This window comes from Zootermopsis nevadensis, unplaced genomic scaffold, assembly GCF_977971745.1.
Source record: "Zootermopsis nevadensis isolate Lab colony 2312 unplaced genomic scaffold, Znev_1.0 Znev_ptg000030l, whole genome shotgun sequence".
Classification (NCBI taxonomy): domain Eukaryota; kingdom Metazoa; phylum Arthropoda; class Insecta; order Blattodea; family Termopsidae; genus Zootermopsis; species Zootermopsis nevadensis.
In genome coordinates, this window is record NW_028259162.1 from 6,181,840 (window position 1) to 6,207,141 (window position 25,302).

The 25,302-nt window shown below is 38.4% G+C and overlaps 1 protein-coding gene across 2 annotated transcripts; it reads right to left on the reverse strand.

Moving 5' to 3' along the window:
• Window positions 1–1,868: 1,868 nt before the first annotated feature.
• LOC110835039 (uncharacterized) lies at window positions 1,869–24,690 on the reverse strand. 2 transcript variants are annotated; one of them, XM_022074869.2, is made up of 3 exons: window positions 24,041–24,690; window positions 15,376–15,463; window positions 1,869–7,076 (listed from the first exon to the last, which is right to left on the reverse strand). In XM_022074869.2, the coding sequence occupies exons 1-3, from the start codon at window positions 24,089–24,091 to the stop codon at window positions 6,574–6,576; spliced, it is 642 nt and encodes a 213-aa protein (XP_021930561.1). In that variant the 5' UTR covers window positions 24,092–24,690; the 3' UTR covers window positions 1,869–6,573. The 2 variants fall into 2 exon arrangements, with proteins under 2 accessions (XP_021930561.1, XP_021930560.1); XM_022074868.2 differs by having other exon boundaries at window positions 15,376–15,466; window positions 24,041–24,686.
• Window positions 24,691–25,302: the final 612 nt, after the last annotated feature.

Here is a 25,302-nt window from a genome sequence, read left to right on the forward strand (position 1 = left end):
ACCCTTTGCCCTCCGACGCACGTCCCAAAAAGTAGTTCGGTTTCCATCTATTATATACTCGATGCAAAGAATAAAAACCTCGTATCTGTTAGTGTGAAATTTGAAATTGTAACCTGAATTATGGAGAACATTCAGTAGACTTGACCGAGAGAACCTAGACGTTGTTCAGCCCTGTATTTTATGATAATAAGATCAGTAAGCTACAAAGCTACGGACGTTGTCAGAATTCGGCCCAGTCAAGCTGATGGTATGGGTACCTCCTACCCAAGCGTGGACAGACACCTTTCTTCATTTTTCTGTCCGAGTTGCTGACATTGAAGTCGGAAGGATCACGTGGGTTGCATATACTCTGGGGCAGAATCTACTGATGCTGTTGTATGCATAATAAGCTTATGGGTACGCATAGATATTTTTGCATTACTGAGGGCTTCTTAGTCTGCGTTGGTGTGTGTAGTTTTATTCGTAAAACAAATGAACATCTTAACAACATTTTATGAAATAGTGGGCCATAATTAATGGAAACGCAACAAAGTATTACGGTTAAAATGTGTTGCCCTGAAAGAGAACAGCAGATCTCTGCACCAAGTGCTATATCCTGACATCCTGTTGTTTCTTCAGGAAAGTGCGTTGTATTTTGATCATACGTGACGGAAATAATATATAACATACTTTGCAGAAATGTAAAAAAATGACCAAGTGGAACAAGAATTATGAAGCAGACGGAAAAAGACGATTTTAAAGAAGCGGTAAACGACCTCTTGCTTATTTTTTTTAGATTGCTAGGGTCATCTGTTTTCACCTGCCTCGCAGGTAGTGACTTAGAGAAAATATATTTATAGTTTCCGTTTTTGCTTTCATCTTACATTTTATTCTCTTCTGAGATTTACTCTTATTTCTTTCTCGTTCTTTTAATTTATTCCCTACTTTAATTTATAATTTGATTTCTTCTTCTTGAGTTTGCTTTTAGCTCTTCCTTTCTTCAATCTCTTCTTTCTCTTTATTCCCTTTTTCACTCATTATGTTTCTGTCTGTTTTACAACACAGCAGTGCACTAATCCCTACTTCACGTGACCTATTCTCAAATCTGGCCCTTGTCATCCAAAGCAGCCGCCCTGAATTCTCGTAGGTTTTCAGATAACCGAAATTGATACTAGCCTGACGTAGAAACTTGAGCCAATGGAAGGGCAAACGGCGACAATTTGTTGCTGTCAGTCTGCCAGATGATCACCCACACTACCCAGTAGGGGCCCACACCTTGCGAACTAAAGGTGTAACAGGTTCTGGAGGGGCTATAAATGTATACCAATTTTTAGGTCCAGTAAAATGTTCCTGATGAAATGTGCCCTTCCCACGAAGCCACAGAATGTACTCGTAAATGAGTATTTCTGGAGCTCAGGCAGTGTACTGTACTATTTGCAAAAATTATTTGATGTTTGATAATACCGTATTAGAAGATGCGGATATAGATGGATGCAGTGTTCAGTTTCACGTTCCGGCCCGCAATATCAGTGGAAACAAAGTTCCCGGTAATCATACACCGCAGTGCCGGTCTGAAGGGCATAATCCCAGCCTTATCAGAAATTGAACCCCTCTTCATGCGCGTTAGAACGTCTTTATTTGAATGACGTAATGATTCTTACAGAATCTGAATCGCGAAATCTGTTCTTTCATTATTTCTTTTAGTTTCTCGTTGACTACAGCTTTCGTATGGCCACAATCCTTCATCCTTCGTTGTCTTAGACAATCTTTAGAAGTATAAATCACGTCATAATTAATTTCTTCAAGAAATTACGGAAAATGGATAGCTAGTGTCACCTGGTCAGGTAAAGTACAGGGAACCAGACTTAACAAACATCAAACACAAGAGATTGGTTGGATTCGTAAATATTTATTTTTACGTTTCACGATATTATTTTACATTTTTCCTCTTTCTCTCATAATACATGTTTTTAACGAAGTGAATAATTAAAAAGTATTTACAAACTTTTACCAGTCATAACATCGAGAGACAGTGTGACTGAAACGCTGGTGTGAGCACTCACACATACACGCAATGTAGGTGGGAGAAGAATAAGATTTTGTTGACCTAAGCAAGGAACTAGGTAAATATTGATGTTATAAAATACCATTAGGAATTTTTCTTTTCACCAAGGAAATTCTAATCGGTATTTTTCAGTTTTACTGGTATTTACATAGTTCCTTCTAAGCACATCAATATGGTTTCTCTTAAGATATTGTAGATGCGTCATATTGTGATTAATAGTATTAAAAATATATATTAAAATTATCCGTCATTCACAATATAAAATAAGTGTATGTTCCACATGTAAATCGAGTACTCGATAGGGAACGTAAAATGATATTTTAACCTTTAATTATTTTATATTGTGAATGACGGATAATTTTAATATATATTTTTAATGGTTTCTCTTCTTTATCATCCATGTTACATATACTAAAAATATCGGATAAACTTTTCTCGTTTCACACATGAATAATATAATAATTCCACGCAACCATTCATAAATGCTTTCATTCGAAGAGGCATAGAATTTAAATATCTGCACCACATGGAAAAAATATACGTTACTCAGATGGCACGCTTAATTGCAGAGTAAAATCAAGAAATCACGTTAAAATGTCGCTCGTATTATGTCATATGTGTAAGTCAGAAGAGTCTTATTTCCCAACACCTTGATAAAGAATGTTAATTACAGTTAATAGTTCATAGTGACCTCAGTGCGTGTCTTTCAACTTCCGTATCAGATTAAATTTAATTCGTTAATAATATTCGTATTCATTAAAGTAATTTATTAATTGCGAACTATTCTCGTAAACTTTCCTTCCGTATATTGTATTAGGTCCGTAATGTATATTCACATCCTTTGTCTTAGAGTCTCAGAAGTAGACTGGCGTTTTGCATAAATCGTATTCTTCTTTCGTTAGGAAACTTGGATGTCTTCTAAATTTTGCATCTATGGCTTACATTTCTATAGTATGTGACAATGAGCTATTCATTATACAGTAATTATTTCTGTCATTGTTCATTATCTGAGGTAGACCGTATTTAATATACAAGAACAAGACAAAAGGTGATTCGTTAACATTTCTATTTTGTCTTCATGAGGTCCCGGATTAAAATCTAAGCCCGAAAACAGACTATTTTGACGGAGGGCTTACTTTCGAGGTATTTCTTCAGTTTCTCCAGAGAAATCCCGGGATGGTACATTGCATTAAGTCGCAGCCGCTAACTTGCAGAGATCTGCCCCTTCCAATTTATTATTCTCCAATAATCATCCTATCATCGAAGCTATTGACTACATCGTTAAATGAACTATAAATAAATGATATATATACACGACGTTTCGGAAATTTACTCTATTCCATCATTCAGACGTCTTATCATTACACTGACAGATGTATTTACTTTTTTAAATATTTGTAGCAATGTTCTGGATCCAGACCAGAGCCCAAAACTCATATTATCCCCTAGGCTCAAGTGTAAATTAATACATAATATAACGGGAAGGCACGTCGACATAATTTCGGGCATCAGGGTAGCCTGTTTTCAGAACAGTCAGTCCTAAGTGTCCTTCCCTATACCAAAATTTTAGTTACAAGTTTTAAATTAATTTCGAATTCGTTTAACGATGAAAAATTATTTGTTTGTAAGTCGAAAATGTGTTGATTGATTGATTTAGAACTATGAGGATAATATGCAAGTCCCGTGTATTCCAGAAAGTTTTCAGGGAAACTGCATCCTTCAGGTTACAGCTAAGAAGTACAAAGTTGCAATACGAACTGCGGAACTCGGTGAGTGAGGAGAGCTCAGAACTCGCAGTGTAGCAAATATATCAATGCCGTATTAGTGACTTGAAGTCGGGTTTAAGGGGGTCGGGAACAAAACCCTTCCGTGACCTTGAAGCAGGCAATTTCGTGACGTCTAGTGTCTGGTTATTAAAACTAGTTTTGTCTAATGAGTCCCACAGAATACGTAATTCTCTATTTTCCTCAAAATAGAGATGTCAGAATACAAAAGTTCGAAAATTATTTTATGTGGACAATGAAAAGTGCTCAAAAAATGCTCCGCTGGCATTCTCTTCTGCTCAGAATCTGTCACCAGTAACAAAAATAAAAAAGTACAATGCTCAAGCCGGCGTGTTTTGTGACATTTTACTGTTTCACAGTTTGATGCAGCCCTGATGGCATGTAGACATTAGTTTCGTGCCGAGAAATGGAAAGAAAATGAGTGAGATTGCTAGAAACAAAGAGAATTGAGCTACAAAACACAAATAAGAGGTTTAATTTTGTTTAACTTTGAAATTTCTTTAATGTTGTTTAGGAAAACAGAATAATGTACTTCGTGACTACAATTTATTTAGCCTGAACTGCAGAAGCGGTGATATTTCAAAAGCACAGAGCCTTCGTGTTGGAGCTTATTACATGGGACACATTTGCGCCAACTTCTTCCTGAGGACAAAGAGGGAGAAAGGAAATATTTTGACGATGAAAAATGAGGTAGAAAATCGTTGTTCACACTGCTCAGTACTACCGCTTCTATACCGAGAACTTTTTTGCAGAGAAGTGAATGAATGTACGAGAAGGAAGAGAGAGAAAATTATAAAATGTCTCTAAAAGTGGATTTATTTCTAAAATCATAATGGAAGCTGGACTAGTAAAAATATTTACTCCTCTTTTCTTATGTAATAAATTTCTTTTAGCCGTTAGTGTAATCGTGTTTTGACTTAAGTCGGAGAGAAAAGTCTTCTTTAAAATGAACATGAATTTCGTACAAATATAGATAAAAAAATCGACATATCAAGACTACGTATTAACATATTTTTATGTACATTCAAAGAAGTTTACTAATAACGTCTATACAATTAATCAATGTGAAATTACTTTCAATAATGTTGCTAGACGAGACAAACATCGTTTTTGCAATTCTGTGCCGGAATCGAACTAGAGGTTTCTGATGACACGTCATCTTTTTATAAATACTTGGTCGATCACCAGTAGATAATTCTAAGTGAGTGCTGGATAGTTACTTAACAACTTAAAGGACGAAGTTAGTGTAAGTAGCGTAACATAGCAATTTCTCCTATGACGCGATAAATCCGTCCCTGTAAAACACCGCGTTATAGAAATTGTTGATTTAATTATAATTAAGGGTTGGGGGTAGAATTGACAGTTATCTGGCGTTTTAACTGGTAGTTATTATACCTGCGTATATGTTTTACTTCTCTGACTGTATTTTCTTTATTCATATCGCGTTATGTCCAACGTGCGTTATGGAAACAGATTTGTATTTTAATCAGGCCGACAAATAAAACGAAAAAAATGAAGTCATGAAATTCAAAGAAGAAAAGTTGCCTATAGCCACATTTAAGAACTATTAGAGATGGACCATGCGTATGTAATAAGGAGAATACTTTAAGTAGAATATGGGTAAGCTGGTAAGGCCAATCAGTAGTGTATAGACAGATAAAATAATAATCAACTGACCCTTGATGAGAAAGTTATAATTAGGCTAATCAAAGATAGTCCACGCTTGTAGTGAATTTTATTACCCTGTTCACAAAATGCAGCAGTTTAATCCTACCTTGAGCTACTAATTTTTGTACGTTTTACACCTTAAGGTTTCCCAAATAACGTTATTCATTTACCAAAATTTGAAAATGCCAATTTTATCTTCTTTGATTTAGATATTACTGTCACAAAATTATGTGAAGCGTATAAATTATTGAGGTCTTCATTATGTAATTTTCTTTATTCTCGTATTACTCTTTTATAGATCGAAATCTTCTTCTCATACATCTTCAATCTTTGTTCTTTCATTTGCGTGAGCAGGCCCGACCATAGTGAGGCTCGCGGTGAGGGTAAGAAGACGACCGACTCCTCGGATGTAGCACCGTGCATTCCGGCAGACATTGACCGAAGTGTGGCTTATAGTAATCGCATTGAGCTCTTCTGAAACGTCCATCAGTGTCTGTCAAACTACGTGGTGCTCTATCCCAGAAGATACCGGTCTTCAGACCAAACCAAGTTCTGCACTCATGCAAAACACCAAAATGTTAAAAATTCATTACAGTCAGTATGGAGATTAAAATTATAACTAAGTTTAGACTTCCAAAACACAACACCTTGAACAAAAAACAAATTCTCCAACTTTGCTAAATAGAAGTAGGCATGCATCATTATAAATGCTTCTACAAAATGGATACATTCTGCAATGAATCATTTTTAGTGCCTACATCTTATTCGTCCAAACATTATTCCTCGTTAAAGGACACATCTCTGTTAATCAGAAGCTTTCAGTTTGTTCTTTGCTGCACAAAAGTAAGTCACCATCCATCTGAATTTATCTTCTCCAGCACCTGAAGGCTTGCGATCAACTACAGCCTTAATGGATTGACCAAGGAAAGTCGATAATGCAGATCCCTGCTCCAGTATCAGTATCATCAAGCTGCTATTATATTCACATTAATTTCAACAAAAAATTGGCGAGATCTGCAAACTCGACTGAACTGCCACTCTCCTAAGGCTCTTACTCGAAACACAGGAGTCCGTTCTTCATACAGCCGGTGGCCTGAAGTTGCAAAGTGTGTCCGCTAGGAGCGTCATGCGATTGCGCACTTCCACAACCCCATTGTTGTTGTTGTTATTATTATTACTATTGGCCGCGGGTCGCAAATTGTCCAAATGTACCACGTGACGATGATTATGATGATGGTGATGTGCGCGCGCAGCTTCTAACAACACTCGATCTTGTTGCTGCGCAAGATGTGTGCGTAGTCCTTCAACTACAGGGTGTTCGGGCGAGTACCTCTCTTCTTCCACGAGGTAACGCAATGCTTCTGTCATGCAATCGGAGTAGCCTGCCAGCAGAAGGTGGTGATCTCTGTCTCCATTGTTGTCACCCCCTGATATCCATTCTTCCTCGTCTATGTTGCTTCCACACAGCCCATTTATCTCGTCATCATTAACTACGACGTCGTCTTCCTCGTCTTCACTTGTTGCCATGCTGACAAGAGGTTCGCCACGGCCCAACAGATTTGTTAATCGCTCAGCCATATCTGTAAAGAGAAACAGAGGCATATTACTTTTCTGCGTTTAACCTTCTAACCCAAAAAGCGAAAAACAATGTTTCAGTTCATCTGTTCAGAAACTACAACCACCTATCAAAACTGCGAGGAAACAAATGAGAAATTGATGCAGTTCTGTATGATTTGAGGTTTTCACAGCAGTGAGTATGGAGATTTCCGTCTTCTGGGTTGTTGCCATGTGTAGTCTGGTCGATGTTTACCAACGTTTCAGAGGTCATACTGCCTCCGTTATCAGGGCGATGGGTATGAAGATTTCTGTCTTCTGGGTTGTTGCCCTGTGTAGTCTGGTCGATGTTTACCAACGTTTCAGAGGTCATACTGCCTCCGTCATCAGAGTATGAAGATTTCTGTCTTCTGGGTTGTTGCGCTGTGTAGTCTGGTCGATGTTTACCAACGTTTCAGAGGTCATACTGCCTCCGTCATCAGAGTATGAAGATTTCTGTCTTCTGGGTTATTGCGCTGTGTAGTCTGGTCGATGTTTACCAACGTTTCAGAGGTCATACTGCCTCCGTCATCAGGGCGATCGCCCTGATGACGTTAGTAAACATCTACCAGACTACAAAGCGCAACAACCCAGAAGACAGAAATCTTCATACTCTGATGACAGAGGCAGTATGACCTCTGAAACATTGGTAAACATCTCCCAGACTACACAGCGCAACAACCCAGAAGACAGAAATCTTAATGCAGTTCTGTTTCTGGAACCCTCTGCTAGAAAGTGCAGTTGAGCTTACTAGAACGTATAAGTTCAATCTGATTCTACAACCCTCAGTGATATATGCAAGAAACCTATGAGAACATGTTACAGTTAAATTCGTTTAGCCCTCTCTCCTTAAAGCGTATTGAGGTGTATTAAATTAGTTTGCTCTTAAAATACAACCCTTCACTGCATCTATATGAAAGGTCCAAATGTCAAAACGAGAAAGGAAAATTGTCGCACAATCCTATAAAATAATTTAGGTTTGATTCCACATTCGTTCAAATATGTAGGATAGTTTTTCAATAACCTGACTAACCTACTAATCAAACAGCCATAACATTAGGGACCAACAGAGCTGAACTGAAAACTATATGACTTGCATCATGAAGATGGAGGCAGTAAACTCCTCTGAAACGTCGATAAACTCCTACCAGACGACGCAGTGCAATATCCCAGAAGACAGGCATCTTCATACTCCCCGCCGTGAGAAACTGAAGTTTCACTTAATATTACAAAGTTTTCCGCCTTCTTTAAGGACCTCCTTTCTACAGTTGCTTGAGTCTCGTCAAGAAATAAAGGTTATGAGACGAGAAAATAAAAGTTTACCAGTCAAACCATGGATTAAATTGGAAATTTTGTTGAACAAGAAACCCTTTGTACATGCCAAATCACTTTGTACATTTGTGAATGAATTCTGCCGTTAATATGAGGCAGTCCCGTTGGGAAACACGTGAGCGAAACCCAATACAAATCAGTTCACATGTCCGTAAAATATCAAATAAAAACTCCCAAGCGTCACGCATTCATTTAACAATGCAGAAATCTGCAAAATTAACATATATATTCAGTTCGTGGAGACCTGCAGCCTCTGACGGAGGAAGTACAAACTTTCTGTAGGCTCCGCCGTTAAAATAACGACAAAGGATCATCAGTCTGCCTGCTTGCCGTTTGAAGCAGTCCACAAAAGTGCTCTACATTTTTTTGTCTCCTTGATAGACGAGGGAAGAACCCTTACCACTGCTCTAAATATTCAACCCATAAATAATTAATAAAACATCGCACGTGATTTCGGGGTCCGCAACCCTTTCGCACGAGACAAGAAAACCTTTAAAACCCTCACCCCCTCAGGATATTCTTCACCCCTTCAGGAATTGCTCGGTTGAGGACAGTGAATAGGGAAAACTGACATTATACGTGAAAAGATGATCTAGCGTTTGCATTAGTATCCTTGCACAAGAAGTTGTTCCTCTTGCATGTAATTACAAAAACGTCTCTCTCGGAAGTATGAAAGGCATATACCAAGAACGTCTGCGTTACAAGTACAGTCCGTTTCAAGGAAAATTACACAACTGCTAAAGAAATGATCACGATTCTCCTGTTCACTTCTCAGCTGTTCTGTTACATTAACTTTCTGCTTAAAAATGTTACTTAGATTTTGTTTTTATGGATGGATTAACAGCCCCCACGCCGCTGTTAGCCCGATCACACCTGTATAACATTTCTTCAGTCACGTGAATGAATCTGAATTACGTTCCGCAGAAAGTGGTTGTCAGAAGCTCCTAAATTTTGTATTCCTGCAGTCTCTGAGCCCGATTTGAGGATGCTTCAGTATGCATAAAGAATAACAGTAATGGCTTTCCGTATCGAATCCATAGCAGAAGGAGCCTTTTTTATGACTCCTTGATGACAGTGCTAGGGATCATTTATAATATTAAATCTATTACTTTCCATTATCGTCATTTTCCTCAGAGCGAAAGAATAATTGATTTTATAATCTTGTGCATCAAATTTTCTGTGTGACGACACTGATGGATGCCAGCATAATGATACACAGTGAGGTGTGGTCCAGAAGCTGTCGCGGCCTGCTGTACAGACAGGATGATATGATGATATGGTAAGGGTGTTTTCTGGTTGAGTGTTAATATTAGCTTTGGGTAACGCACTGTCTGTGGATAATCGTCCGTTATGAAATCGCTTAAAGAAGAAGCTGACTGAATTCCGGGATGTTGTATAGTCTGGTAGAAATAATCCGGCGTTTCGGAGGTGCTTTATGCTTCCATTATCAGGGCGATAATTATGGAAACAACAAGCACGTCTTCCACATACTTCCTGATTCTTCACTCATCTTAATTCTACCGTTCGAAATTGTGTATCGTTAAATAAACGACTGAACAATATACTGGAAAAATTTTATCAGAACTGTATTCTTTCGTAATGTCTGAGTAAAATCTTCGTGGCCGTGAAAAATTGAAAATAAATTATAGCTGACATTAGACAAGGTGTGTTTCTGGATGGTTTACTCATATAACACCGATGTATCTCCTTTCAAACTCTGTGCGGATTTGTTTTTGTTTTCAAGGGATCTCATGTGTGTATAAAGATGCAAAGTAGAGACCTTTTCTCAACCATGTGTGTGACAAAAAACTATTAGGGCAATACAGAACATAGACTGCACGCGGTACGGTGAATCCAGTCAATTCTCCGGCCAGACAGTAAATGTTTCTCTCTGAACAGTCACACCACACTTTAGAATCACAACACCTCACAATTTAGAAAACAATAGTGACTTCCTAACTATCCAAGATATGAGAGTCTCACGGCGAAGATGTTGATTGCGGTATTCTGAGTTCTGGACGCTGATTAGTTTTGTAGGTTGTTGCCAACATTTCGGAGGAACACAATGCCTCGTATTTCAGGGTTAAGATCAATACCTAACCAGGTTATTAACCACTTGCTAAATGGGTTTCCTTCAGAAGAAGACAAGCTAAGACTGAATTGACGCAATGAAACAGAATATATAGTCCTTTTGATGGACGAAGCGAATTTTTATGAAACATAAGCCTAAAATAAAAGCATGTAGGATCTACATTTTGAGAATAAGGTTCTCAAAACAGGAAAGGTACACGTGGACGACAGAAAAGAAACAAAGCGTTAAAGCAATCAAGTGCTGGAGAGTTCATTAGCATCTGGAAGTTGTCCTTGTATCACTAATGCAAGCTCATAGCTCACTTGAGGAGACTCGCGTTAATATGGTGTAGTCACGTAAGGTGGCTTCTGGTCCTCTACTTTTCGTGGGAACTGGCCTTCATCTGACTTCTTATTCTTTATGACCATTTCTTCTCTCTCGTTGACCTGTTCCTTTCTGCACCCAAGACATTGTACAGCTCAGGATGTCAGGACAGACGGTCTGTCCATATAGCAGGTAGTAAAATTTACCGGGGTGGGGGGGGGGGGGGGGCACCACAAAACCTTTGTTAGAAACTCTGAAACTAGATTACGTATGAGACCCGCAGAGAAAGTTGCATTATAATACTTCACCTCTACATAGTGCGGATCGTTAACACAAAGATGGCTGTCTTCTGTGTTGTAGCGCGCTGATAGAGGCAGCAAGAGCCTCTGAAACGTCGGCCAACTTCTACCAGACTACACGGTGCTACAAACCAGAAGACAGCCATCTTCAGAAGACTTAAATCTTTAGCAGATTCGTTCTGTGTGTCTGTATCAGAGAAGTTACGTCTTTCTGAATGAAGTCGCTGCCTCAGTTTTCAGAGTAGAAGTCTGTGCATGGAAAGCAGTAGGTTCCTTAGAAAGGCTGCTAAGCACCTACCAAGAAATAGGGCTCTCTGGCGTTACAACTCAAAATTCCACAATCCAAAACTTCAAAGCCATTAAAACCTGTATCATCACTCTGTATGTGTTTCTATGCGGTTAATTAAAACTGAACGGTCATTGTAACTGTATATACCCGGCACGTAATTGTAGTGCGCCCTTCCCTTGGATACAAGTGTTAACAGATATATGTTATATAGCTTCTGTTGTTGTTTTAATAACCTTAGTAATCATGACAACAAAACCCCAGATGACAATGCATTAAGCAACATAATACTGAGCCTGCGCACAACAGGTTCACTAAAATGATTGATCACTTGTTAATTAAAACATTTGCTCAAACATGTAGGAAATTAGAAAGTGATACAAAACGGAAAATAAATGTTCTATAAGATCCGTAATACACGTCAGAGGAAACATATCAGAACCACGGTTGTCACTCAATTGCAAATGAAATTTACCTCCGTCTGACGAGAAATTATTGTGTCTTCCGGGTTATGACAAAGCAGCATCATGCCATGAAGGCATATAGGGGCGTGAGCAAATGATGAGTTCCGGCACTAAATGCTTTGTGCTCCGGGTTCTTCATCCGGTCCCTACCGGGTGGCGCCCACAGACGTCTTGACAAAACGAAGAAAAGTACCAAAAATCGAACCGCCGTCGTGAAGCACTTTGGTGTTTGCTATCCAATTAACTCACAAGTGTACGGTTTATGTTATGCACAATAACATGTAATTAAGTAGCCTGTAATAATTGAAGAAAATTTTTAAAATGTACAAACTCTTAGTTGGAGGATAATTTCACGTTTGTGGATTCTAAAGAATATTATTCAAATATATATTTATTATTCAAGTCTATACACAAACTTTTAAATTGTTGATGTTAAAATTTAAAATTAATATTAATATTCTGCGCCATTCATCGTTATCTCGATGTTACAATGTTGCGCTGTAATACTACTACATGTTTCAATGTCATAGCATCATCTTCAGGTTTTTATTTTTAAAACTACTCTATATTTATTAATGCAAGCTTTTCATTGATTGTAGATTGTAGATTACTGTTGTGGGTGTTCCTTTGATATTCTTATTATTTTGCATATTATGTTGTATATTATGTTAGTTGTTCATTATTCTGTGAAATTATCAACAATATAATTAACATTTGAGTTAAAGATAAAAACCTGAAGATGATGCTATGACATTGAAACATGTAGTAGTATTAAAGCGCAACATTGTAACATCGAGATAACTATAAATGGCGCAGAATATTAATATTAATTTTAAATTTTAACATCAACAATTTAAAAGTTTGTGTATAGACTTGAATAATAAATATATATTTGAATTTTAAACACAAACATGACGCATCTAAACTATAAAAGAATATTATGTTAACAAAAATTAATTTCGACACAACATTGCTCCGTATGAGATATGTAGTGAACATATACAAAGTGGTTATATCTCGATTTTTACCCGCCTCTCACTTAATCCGTCATTTATTAACGCAAAGAAGTAATCTGTACCCTTTACAGCATTTTTACAAAACTTATTATTTGTTTAACGCCACGAACTTTTCATTCGGTATGTGGAGCCCTGCCTATGTTTATTTGTGATAAGGGAGACACAGTTAATGTACCCGTAAGGAAAAGTAAACTTTTAATAAAATGAAAATAACACTTTTTTTCTATCAAATGTTTACAAGACACGATTCGGTGAAAAGGGCAGATGTAGACTAATAGTGAGGTCATAAATGAGACAGGCGAAATAGATGAATCGGAATGTTACCCCCTCCCCAATAATCATCCCGTCATCCATTTAAGAGACGCCCACGGTTGATAATTCAACCTAACAAGCAGCACACCAGTACTTTTCCGTCTTAAATATTTGTGGTAAAACCGTGAATTTCTTAGAATAGAGGACAAGTCTTCTCTTGAGGTTTGGTAAATGTAAGGAGGGGTGATGTATAAAATAAAATAAAGTCTCCGCCACAGAAATTGACGTCAGACGGAGGGTGAGTAGTTCTCACGATGCACAACTGAAATTAAGGTTACTTTGGGATGAGGTAAAGGGATTCAAATGGAAAGGTTGGTTTTGGCCTGTGCTCACTGACCCCTGGGGGTGACCTGTTTATGCGAACAAGTAGAGCAGCAACCCTTGTTACGCACCCCTACACAGTATCAAGACATCCCGCTCTCAGACTTTCCCATAACTTAACAGCGTGGGACGAAATAAATTTCGATGCTCAAAAGAACAAAAATAAATCAGATGGTAATTTGTTATTCAGTTATAAGCTTACCTCAGTTTATTCGGTACTTGGTTTCCTCAAAAATTCGCAAATCAATGTTTCTTCCATCTGACACCACGTTCAAAATAGTTACCACTTTAGAATCACCGGGCTAACGGCATGATATCTTGAAAGGGGCCACAATATCCCCGTTTCAAATCATTATCTATTCATAATTAAATATCATCTTATACACCCTGATATATATCTAACAGTTCAAAAAATTTCAGTAAGTAACCTTAGCATAAATCATTCGTTCAGTGATAAGTCATTGTTTTAGAAATAATACTAATGCAAAACAGATCAGTGCCTAATTCGTAAAAGCGAAACAAGAAGTTTCTATAAAAGTTATCTAACCTCTTAAGGATGATTTTATGCAATTTTGCATGTAATTATAATTCGCCATTAACATCAGATTGGTAATATACAGAGTGGGTGGGATGTTAGTAGGCATTCCCATTTGAAAAGGTACATATAAAAATTATTTTTATTATCTTTGCATCGGAAATATAGAGGTTATAATCATTTCTCAATGCCTACTTACTTCCCACACACCCTATAGACTGCCCTTTGCTGGGTGCCATATTACCTCCTTCCACCTAGAAGATATTTTAATGCGTACGTAGTTGCAACGCTGCGGACAAGCAAATCTCCGTGTCGATTATCGAAACTGGCCCTTAAATTGTCAAAAGAAAAATAAAGTAATTTTATGTAAGACTTGAGGTTCTCACAGCGGTGAGTATGAAGATTTCTGTCTTCTGGGTTATTGCGCTGTGTAGTCTGGTCGATGTTAACCAACGTTTCAGAGGTCATACTGCCTCCGTCATCAGGGCCCTGATGACGGAGGTAGTATGACCTCTGAAACGTTGGTTAACATCGACCAGACTACACAGCGCAATAACCCAGAAGACAGAAATCTTCAAAGTAATTTTAGTTTTAACCAAGATAATCTTATTCTTGTTACCACCGATGGAAGAAGCCTTGCACTTCACGCAAAACCGATGTCCATTAATTGACACTTTCCGCCTGTCCACTCTGCAATTCAAATGAAGTAGAAATTACAGCTGCAGCTCCCGGTAACCGTTTTCACCGGTCCCACCACGTAATCAATATTGATTGAAATTGACTAATTGTCATCAACCCATGGAATATTAAAATTGTCATTTGTTTAAATTTCATCCATGAATTTTAAGTAATGAAATGTGTTAGCGTTTTAGTTAACGTTTAATCGGATATTTGTAGGGTCATATAAGCGACAGACATGTGCTGCTAGTACAGCGGAGAACAATTTTCCACAAAATTACGAAGTGCACTTGAGGCTTCTACGGTCATTTTTCTGAAAACCGTGTACCATGTCACAGAAATATGTGCTATAATTCAAAGACTACAATTTGTACCTGAACCATGTTCCTGTAACTCTGAAGTCCATAGCACAGTGCTTTCATTATCTGTTAAACGATGGCTGGATCCTTCGTATTAACTTGCACAGATTTTGCTGTAATTCTTATGGGTACCATGGCTGTACATTAAACATAGAGGCGATAGTTTCTCCAAAATGTTGTCAGTCATCTACAAGACTAAATCGCGTCCCAACATTTTAAATGCCGTTGTAAAACCTCCTATCTCAGATAGTACAAACTTTGAAAGTGGAAGGCTGCTGTAGCTAATTACCGTATATATCAAGGCGGCCATCTTGTATACCCTCAGTTAGTGCGACGATGTCCAGGAGGTCCCCACATTGCATGAAGGCGTCTTCCAGCTGCTGCAACCAAAACAAATAACCACGGTTACGTAGTAATGGGGAGTAACAGACAATAATCACTACCATTTCCATGAAATAACATGTGATGCCATATCTTAGAGGAAAAAGAATGTCGTCTTCATACTCGCTGTCTTAAGAACCTAAAATCTCATTCAGACAGGGAAACAGTTTTGTGCCTTTCATGAAACCTACAGGTTCATTACGTTTTCATAATAGGCCAACATTAGCCATCATACAGATGCCAGATGAATCCAGTCGACACCCTCACATCGTACTAATTCAACAGGAATTTAAATGATATCGTCCAATCTGTGTAAGTCATCAGTTTTCTTTAGACGCGAGGCTGTGAAATAGTACAGCCTAAAAACAAGAAAGAAATTGACTCATGCCTAACCCTACTTTTAGCGAATATAACATATAAGTCTTACGTTAGACATGTTGTTACACGAATTTTGTGTCTAGTGCTGTGTCGATATTTCCTTAAGATTGAAGGTTCCACTCAAACCAAAGTGATTATCTTTATCGCCGCGTTTCATCAACGCTGAATTGATTCATCGATGCGATTGCCCCAGGACTATCACCTGCTCAACTTGTCCAGTTCTTTGGACAAGTAATTCGTGGTTGCAGGACTTGTAACTTTTGTCAATACAATTTTATAGGTCGGGTGAATCTGTGAAATTAAGCTACATAATTAAACTCCACGTTATATATCATGGACCTTCCTTTGGTATTATTTAGATAGTCAAGAAATTCCGTACAGTTTGAGATCTTCTGAGTTGTGCCAAGAAACATTTTGACTGTGTACCACCGTTTCGGGGGGAATATATTGTATATTAATTCACCCCATCCGCCTGCCCCGCGACTGGGCAATAAATTTTACTCGGAGTGGGGGAGGGACCTGATTGGGCTATTCTGAAAATTACCGCCGACCGTACGGTCTTACCATGGAAGTTATTGAAAATTACAAGTTATCAATTGTTCGGAGCGACTAAATACGTAGGGCAATCACACTGATGATGGAGGCAGCACGTACATCTAAAATGTAGGTAAAAATCTGCCAGACTACACGGCGCAGGAACCCATATTCGCTGCCGTGAGAACCTCATATCCTTCTACATGCACATTGTGCATACACATGAATGCATAATAAAATTGTGTTAGACCAGCATTAGAATGGTAATTAATTCGTATTCGATTTCCTGAACTCTTGATTTCTTCGAAATCAGGTACACAATAAACCGAGTCTAGAGTAAGCCCCTCTCACATTCCGTTTTAGGAGTAGAGTGTGCCATGACTAAAAACGTGTTGGATATTATAATGTTCTTTAGTAGAATTCAAGGAAAAATTTTGGGCTGTAGTAAACTGATAATGAACATCAGGTTTCCATGAAATTCTTTAACTACCTGAGCGACTATCACATTCGGAATAAGGACTCGGCTCCATGCCTAAGTTTAGTCTCTCCACTTATGTCAACTACTATCCTAACAGACTCTTTATTGAAGATTTCGCGATCGCCCTGATGTCGGAGGCAATATGACCTCTGAAACGTAGGTAAACATCGACCAGACTACACAGCGCAACAACCCAGAAGACAGAAATCTTCATACTCTGATGACGGAGGCAGTATGACCTCTGAAACGTTGGTAAACATCGACCAGACTACACAGCGCAACAACCCAGAAGACGGAAATCTTCATACTCATCGCCCTGATGACGGAGGCAGTATGACCTCTGAAACGTTGGTAAACATCGACCAGACTACACGGCGCAACAACCCAGAAGACAGAAATCTTCATACTCTGATGACGGAGGCAGTATGACCTCTGAAACGTTGGTAAACATCGACCAGACTACACAGCGCAACAACCCAGAAGACAGAAATCTTCATACTCTGATGACGGAGGCAGTATGACCTCTGAAACGTTGGTAAACATCGACCAGACTACACGGCGCAACAACCCAGAAGACAGAAATCTTCATCCCCCTGATGACGGAGGCAGTATGACCTCTGAAACGTTGGTTAACATCGACCAGACTACACAGCGCAACAACCCAGAAGACAGAAATCTTCATACTCATCGCCCTGATGACGGAGGCAGTATGACCTCTGAAACGTTGGTAAACATCGACCAGACTACACAGCGCAACAACCCAGAAGACAGAAATCTTCATACTCTGATGATGGAGGCAGTATGACCTCTGAAACGTTGGTGAACATCGATCAGACTACACAGCGCAACAACCCAGAAGACAGAAATCTTCATACTCTGATGATGGAGGCAGTATGACCTCTGAAACGTTGGTTAACATCGACCAGACTACACAGCGCAATAACCCAGGAGACATAAATCTTCATACTCTGATGACGGAGGCAGTATGACCTCTGAAACGTTGGTAAACATCGACCAGACTATACGGCGCAACAACCCAGAAGACAGAAATCTTCATACTCACCGCTGCGAAAACCTCAAATCTAGACTCCTTATTCATAACCATCAGCTCAACAAACCTTGCAGCAAATTTGTGAGACAGCAAGAAGCAACAATACGAATACGAAACAGTGCAGGTCACTGGACCACGTACCTTACGAACCAGACGACACATTGGAACCTCCCCTTCATCAGTTGAACTGAAACCGATCTGGGCCCATCAAAACTAACGACTGGAATTTGTGGTCAACGTAATTACCGGCTGTGGTTACAGGGAGAGGAGATCAACAAAAAATATACTTTATACTGCACCCACCTGGAAGTCTCGTAGTTCTAAATGCATGTCCTTATAACCAGTATTATGTTATTTAATGACTCCGTTTCAAATGCAAAAGTTATATAATATAGCGTAAAAAGAGATACGGAGACGTTCATGAACGTATAAACAATAGCCTTTGCAGTTGCGAAATAGTCTTCAAATAAACTGCGATAAATGTAACGTTAAATATCGGTAAGCAGGATACACAAGCCAAATCATTTATCAGTCTGTCATTTGTTTTTTGTGTGATCCATGAATCATCCGTCGTAGTTCCACGGAGACGATATTTTGGTCTTCATCCCAGAAGCTCTTAAAGAGCAGACTAGACAGGCCAGGTTTTTGCTCCCTCGACCCACCCCCGAAAAAAATAAAGGACCCTACATTATAGAAACACCTCAATCTTACTCGGGTCCCTTCCTTTTTGTTTTGCGTCTCTGAAATGGAAGCTTTGCAGCGCACATGGACTGACGGCCAGACACATGGAATCTCAAGAGGATGCAGTACAGCAGAGACTGTTTTATCACCAAGGGATTTGCTTCAATTCCACATCTGGTTTTCAAAATGCACTGCAGCCTCGTTCTTTTCAGTCTACATTAAAACGGAAGTGGGGGGGGGGGGGGGGGGGGAAAGCACCCAGAAACATGCAGCCGGTGTAGATGAACACGTTCGCAACGTAGGAGACGCTCGCTTACCATTATTCCTCTTTTTGCGAGAGTTGTTGTAAATACAGACAGGGATGATGGCCTGTGAATAATGCTCCTGTACCAAGGATGCGTGTCACGTTTTTGTTAGTAAAAGACCTTCTCGTATTAAGCGGAATTTATTAGTATGTATTTATTCTGTAAGCTGAAATATGATTTATTTAATTATTCGGTCCAGTAGACAGAAATTTCTTGAATGGCTGAGCGACTGTTTGCCTTCTAAGCAAGAACTGTACTACAAATAATTAGTATTTTCATTAATGTCATATATATATATATAGTGCAGTGTAATCCTGGGGTCTCGGGTTCGATTCCCGGCGGTGCCCGAATATATAACTTGTGTTGGGCAAGGCCGTGGTCTAGGCAACACGGGGGCTTCCCCGGTTTCTCCGTGGCATCCCAACAATTACTCCATTCACACACAGAAGAAGGCAATGGCAAACCACTTCTGTATCATCTGCCAAGAACGTATATGAACAGGTCCCAGTCCGAGAAAAGGATGGAAGGATCCTGTTCATAATATGTCGCCAACCTCCTGTAAAGAGACGGCGTGGTAAAGAAGAAGAAGAATATAGTGCAGAAATTAAGAATACGTGGAGCCATGACTCAACTCCCCATACGTCTGCATGGTATAATGCTCAGTTAATAAGTTAATTATACCTTCACAAAATATATTTGAGATATATTTTATGTACCTAGGTCTTTCGTAAGCCAGTAGTCAGTGATTTTCGAAATGAAAATATATTTTATTATGACGCATTTGGACGTGCCCTTTTGTAACCACCTTCTTCACTGTCATTTAAATGTTGAAGGGTCTTGACCCCCACCTTTAAGCGAAGTGAAGCCAGGCCGAAGGAAAGCGGCAGATGGCGTTGTAAAACACTGACGGGATATTGGTGACAGGTGGTGTTCCACTTCCTCAGCCCACAGCTGTACCAACCAGACTACTACTGCTGTCGTTCCGATCGGCCAAGTTTAATATTGTAACAATAGTACAGGGCGATAGAGAAGTTGAGTCTATAAGTTTGCTAATAACATCTGTAATTTGAACGTTATAATTTTCGCAGTTGATTCGTACACATCGCCGGATTGTCTTCTCGCACAGTTTCTTTTGCTGGTAAATTTCAAGAGTATTTTTTTTATCAATGAGGTCTCGAATAAGAATTTCCCAGAGATATCCCATGTTATTTGTTTCGCCTCCTCGCTTCATTCCTTCCACAGTAATCACACTTCACCTCCTAAGATATACTGTAAATCCGCTGAAGTACAACTCAAATTTCACCTTGATCTCCTGAAGGCTTGGGACATTAATTGAGTCATTGTCAATATTATATTTGACACTGACCATTGTCTAAGGTAAAGGTTTCCAAAAATGATTTTCGGACCATCTAAAAATTTCCGGGGCTTTTGAACGAACACTTAATGATTTTTCTGCGTCTTTGTAATGAATTGTGCTGAAGATGACAACAAAGAAGTTGTTACTGTACTTTAATTTGTTCTAAAAGAGTCTTATCTCTTCTGTTTTACTTGTTTATGTTTTATTAATGCTCTTTCTTATTTTATTTTGTAAACTTAGTTGTTCTGCTGACCGCCTGATTAAGCTCATAAAACACTAGTGGTCCCCTGACCACACATTGAAAACGAATTGTATAAGGTACCTATATCTTATATGGATGACGTTGAACAAGTTGGATCTATTCACGCCTTCAGGTGATTGGTTGTTCATTGGACTGACAGATTATATTGCGTACTTTTTGCGCAAATCGATTAAGAGCCCGTAATTAAGAATGCCCCGGGTTTTATCTCAGTTGTTGCCTATGATATTAATATAAAAGTGATAAAAATCTGTAAGAACCAATCTCATAGACAACATTCCCTAAACATATCAATAACAGCTTTCTTCCAACAAAGGGAGATATGAAACATAATATTAGTAAGTTATAATAGAGTTTTCATTTGCGGCATTTCGTGATAAGAGGATTCAGTTTCAGTTTTCTACGGCATTGTAGACCTAATATCCGTTGAAAATTCAGCATAAATTTGTTCATATAAATTAAAAAAAAGTCGTGTAGCATTACTTTTTACAGATTTGATACAGTTCAGTTATAATATTAAAGTTTGGTAGGCGACTCAAGAATTATACCAGAATTAGTTTCGCCTTGAATGTAACTTCTAAAATGCAGACCGTATAATATCCTGCAGATATCAGACTACGGTGGTGATTTCTGTTCCAGACACAGGGTTTGGATCCAACCTACTTCTACTTTTATTACAAATATTAGCATCAACAAATAATGTACACTTTCAGAGCCCATAAATATTATAAACTCATAGAGTTAATTCGCTTGGGAGGGAGTCCTGATAGTCGCTCAGATGGCCAAAAAATTCCCCGTTTTTCATGAAATCGGTAAGCTCATTGCCATGTTCATCCGTCAAAGACATTAGAAGACAAAGGATGAGACAACACACATGGTCGGATGGACGGACAGACAGTTTCGTAAGGAATTCTCCATTTTAACGGAATCTTGTACACAACTATGAATTATTTAAACTCGCAAATAAAATATAATGACCATTCTGTGCTCGAACGGGAGTTGTTATATAATATTTTAAGCTTTGGCGGAAACTGAATGTAGTTGATGTCTTCTCGGGCAATGAACATGTAAGTATGAAGTCAGTCGTTGGTCACCACTTAAAACAGAAGTCCTATTACTGGGTGCGAAGCACTGGTTTACGTAACGATGGCGCACTTACAGATATGATCCAACTTAGTCAACATACAGTTTCGTACATAATTAATAAATGCCTTACAACAAAGTCCACACGCCTAAGCCACAATTCGCTTAAGTAGGAAGTGAAATTACAAAGTATTCTGAAACGAGAACACTAATTTGAATACAGATCTGTAGTTTATTAGGGCAGAGCCGATACTGTGCATTGTATTTGCAATGCAAAACTGTTAACGATACTCAGAAAAGCAGTATTCCTTATTCACCCAGGTAGAGAGCGAAGCAGCTTACATGCATGCAAATTTAATTAGCCTGTGTGGAATTTAAATACCTCCAGGTCGTTTAAAGGGTTAATTATTAACAATACGGTGGGCATGGGGACACGGCCTTGAAGGTGACAGCTGGCTCAGATCACAAAGGTTCTAAACTAATACACGTGAACAGATAAAGTGTGCACCCAGTATAACTTACATCACTGGTGACAAAGTTTGACGAATCGATGTAATTTGTATTAAATTATTAATGCGTTTCTCCAGAACCATCAGTTATTGAGGCATATTATCCGCTTTTGCAGCTTAAAGGAGCTTAAAGTCTGTTTGCGTTCACATAAGTTTACAGGTTCTCATTAACAACGTTAGACGGCTGAATGTTTTGTTCTATAAGTGCCGATACCATTAGGCATCTTATAGAATCTTTTCTAACGTGAGTGACTGAAACAGTAGTACGTAGCATGACTTGTAAATCGCATTCAGACACGTAATTTCTATTTCAAACGTTTTGAAATACGATGTAAGCAAGGAAAAATGTCTATTGACTGTAAAAACGCGATTATGTTTGATATGTCTGATATAGTCGACATCAACGCCAACGAGGAATAAAACATTAAAAAGCGTGTTTGAAACACACACTTATCTACCCCTGTTGTCCAGAAATTTATTTTCGACTATGGAATATTTTCAGAACCAATTAGTAAAGCAAATAATTTACGTTGATACATAATCAAGTGTTCCTTTGTAACTAAATGTTAACAGGAAGAATACATTCCATATATTTTAGGTTTATTTGAACCAAAGTTTCCTGTCTAATTGGAGACGTATTTATTACAGGCGTGTTAGTGTTAAACTAAGGCTAAATGACTGGTAGTGTCATCAACGCAACAAAAGCCTGCTATTATATCCTATCCCGATTCAATCAAAACTACCTTCATCAAAGCGATCTATTTCTCTAAGATCATAGATTCTACTGCGGTGTGAGGCGGTACAGCTGGGGGCTAGACAGCAGGGGATCGATTCACCTCAGTTGTAGGAACGATTGATCGAGAGTGATGTTTTGCAAATGAACACTACTGATCTGGCCCCCGATATCTTGTTTTAGGAAACGTAGGTTTATGGCGGAATCTTTGCAGAAAGGCACGGAAGAAACTGATTCCCTCGTACTTCCCACCGGCTGTAAAGACGTGCGCTTTGTTTCGGCGGGGTTTTTAAATCTCATATCGTCGTAAAGGGAAATATTTGTGTCGTTTGTGAAACAGTGATCAGTGGCATGTTGATAATATTCGTACCTTCGAAACTGCTAAGTGCCAGTTTGTTCAAAAGGGGGCTCCCACGAAAAAAGAAAATCTATATTTTCTTTTACGTTTCTCTTTTTGATATTTGGAAGTAGGAACGGGCAGTTTGTATCGATGTACATGTTTTTCGATATTCTGATACTGGCGTATCGCCTATATCATCTGATATTCTGAGTTCCGATAACAGAGGGCTAGAGTTATTAACCATACATTAACAAGAGGATCGCGCGACCAAGTTGACGTAATACAGATGGAGAGGCAGTACCCATAAGCCATTTTAGGAACACACGTATATATAAAGAAAAACATCACATGACACAGGGACGTGAAATCGTGTGTCAGTCTGTAAAACTATTTTAAAATTTAATTACGTAATAAAATTTCAAAGCGGGACATGTAGCATGTATGGGAATGCTGAGAAATGCGCGCACGATTTTGATCCGACAGCCTGAAAGTAGGAGACCAAGACAACTTGAAAGACCTAGACGTAGATGGAAGGATAATATTAACGTATATCTTAAAATAAATAGCTTTAGATAGTTTGACCTGAATTAGCCTGGTTTAGAATATGGATACGGTAATTAATGTTTGAGTTAAATAAAATACAATGAAACTCTTGTCTAACTGTGCGACTGTTAGCTTCTCAATTAGGACACTGCTATAGGAAGTTCTTCAGTATCAGTTTATTTATTAAAATTATTGATTTTATAATTGTATAACGTCATTTATATACAGTAGCAAACTATGAAGCTTCTAAACAGTGAAAAGAGAGATTATTAATATATGGCATTTAATTAATTATTGAAGCATATTCTATGAGTATACTAACCTCTGAAGAGCAGTCATGTTCGTCCATCATACACGCTGTACGTTCTTTCATTGTTTCTGTTTTTAGCAATTGTGTTTTAACGAAGTCTGTGTTTTATTAAGTATCCATAATTTATTGGTATCCACACGAATATTATAAAGTATTTTATCATCCGTGAACTTTCTGGCCAATAAGTGTACGTTCAATACACTTTCACTGATTTTAAAACACAAAAATATAATTAAAATGACACTATTGTTCGGTATTAACACTTAATTTCCGTTCTTTTCAAGGTTAATGAACAGTACAGTTTTAAGATCCTGACAGCTTGTAATTGGTACCTGTAAGTACCGTGTTGTAATTCAGTACTGAATTAAATACAGGCTACGCCAGAATTAATCTCAACACCTTAGCTCGTGTAAATTTTTACACACATACACGTATGTCACTATTTTCTAAAAATATGTTTTAATTGCTACTGTAATATTTTCACAACTGATGTCTCGCAGAACTGCAATTGAAAACTGGTTTAATTTTCTGTGGCACACGAAAAGTCACACGCACGTTAAAGTTGTCAATTCGAGCCCTGCATAACTCCGACCGCCTTGCTTGCAATGCGCAGAAGGAATGGCTGTGGGTGTCCGATCTCTTCCAACCATCTTACCAGCTCGGCAGCTACGCGCTCTCAGTAGCTCAACCAATCGGAAAGCGTCGTGAGTGTGACGACACAATCATGGCGCACCTGCGCACATGTGATGGTTTAAAGAAACAGTATTATAATTCATTCACTTCCATCTCTTTCTCAAGTAGCTTTTCTTTTCTTCGTGTTTTGCCTTCTTATTTCCTTCAGTTATCTGTTTCATTTCTAAGTATATTAAAAGGAAAATTTCGCTTTTATGTATCAAGTTTAAATTAAATTCCATGTTACCGTTTAAGTTTCCCCACACAATCAAATCCTTCCCCATTTTTAATATACGTATCTTCATTGCAGTTTCAGATCCATTTAGACTTTATTAAAACGACGGCCTGACAACCTGAAGAGGATGGAAGGATCCTGTTCATAATATATGGACCTGTCGTCAGACAGAACACTAATAATAATAAAAAAATAAGCCCTGACTGCTCGGTCCGAAAACTTTCCATCCTTTTTATGAACATACGAAGTTTTGGTCACGGCGTTGTTATTAGCAATATGTGGGGAATAAGTCTGCTAGGAATATTAAATTCTTATTCGAAGCTTAAAAGTACAAGAGCTGAAAATGTTACGTCAAGGGTCTTATATC

Excerpts from the sequence above, each read along its gene's own strand:
- LOC110835039 (XM_022074868.2), bottom strand. The coding sequence starts at position 24,091 with ATGAAAGAACGTACAGCGTGTATGATGGACGAACATGACTGCTCTTCA. Across the intron at positions 15,467-24,040 it reads AACATGACTGCTCTTCAGAG|CAGCTGGAAGACGCCTTCAT; the intron begins GTTAGTATACTC and ends TTTTGGTTGCAG. Across the intron at positions 7,077-15,375 it reads TGGCCGCCTTGATATATACG|ATATGGCTGAGCGATTAACA; the intron begins GTAATTAGCTAC and ends TTCTCTTTACAG.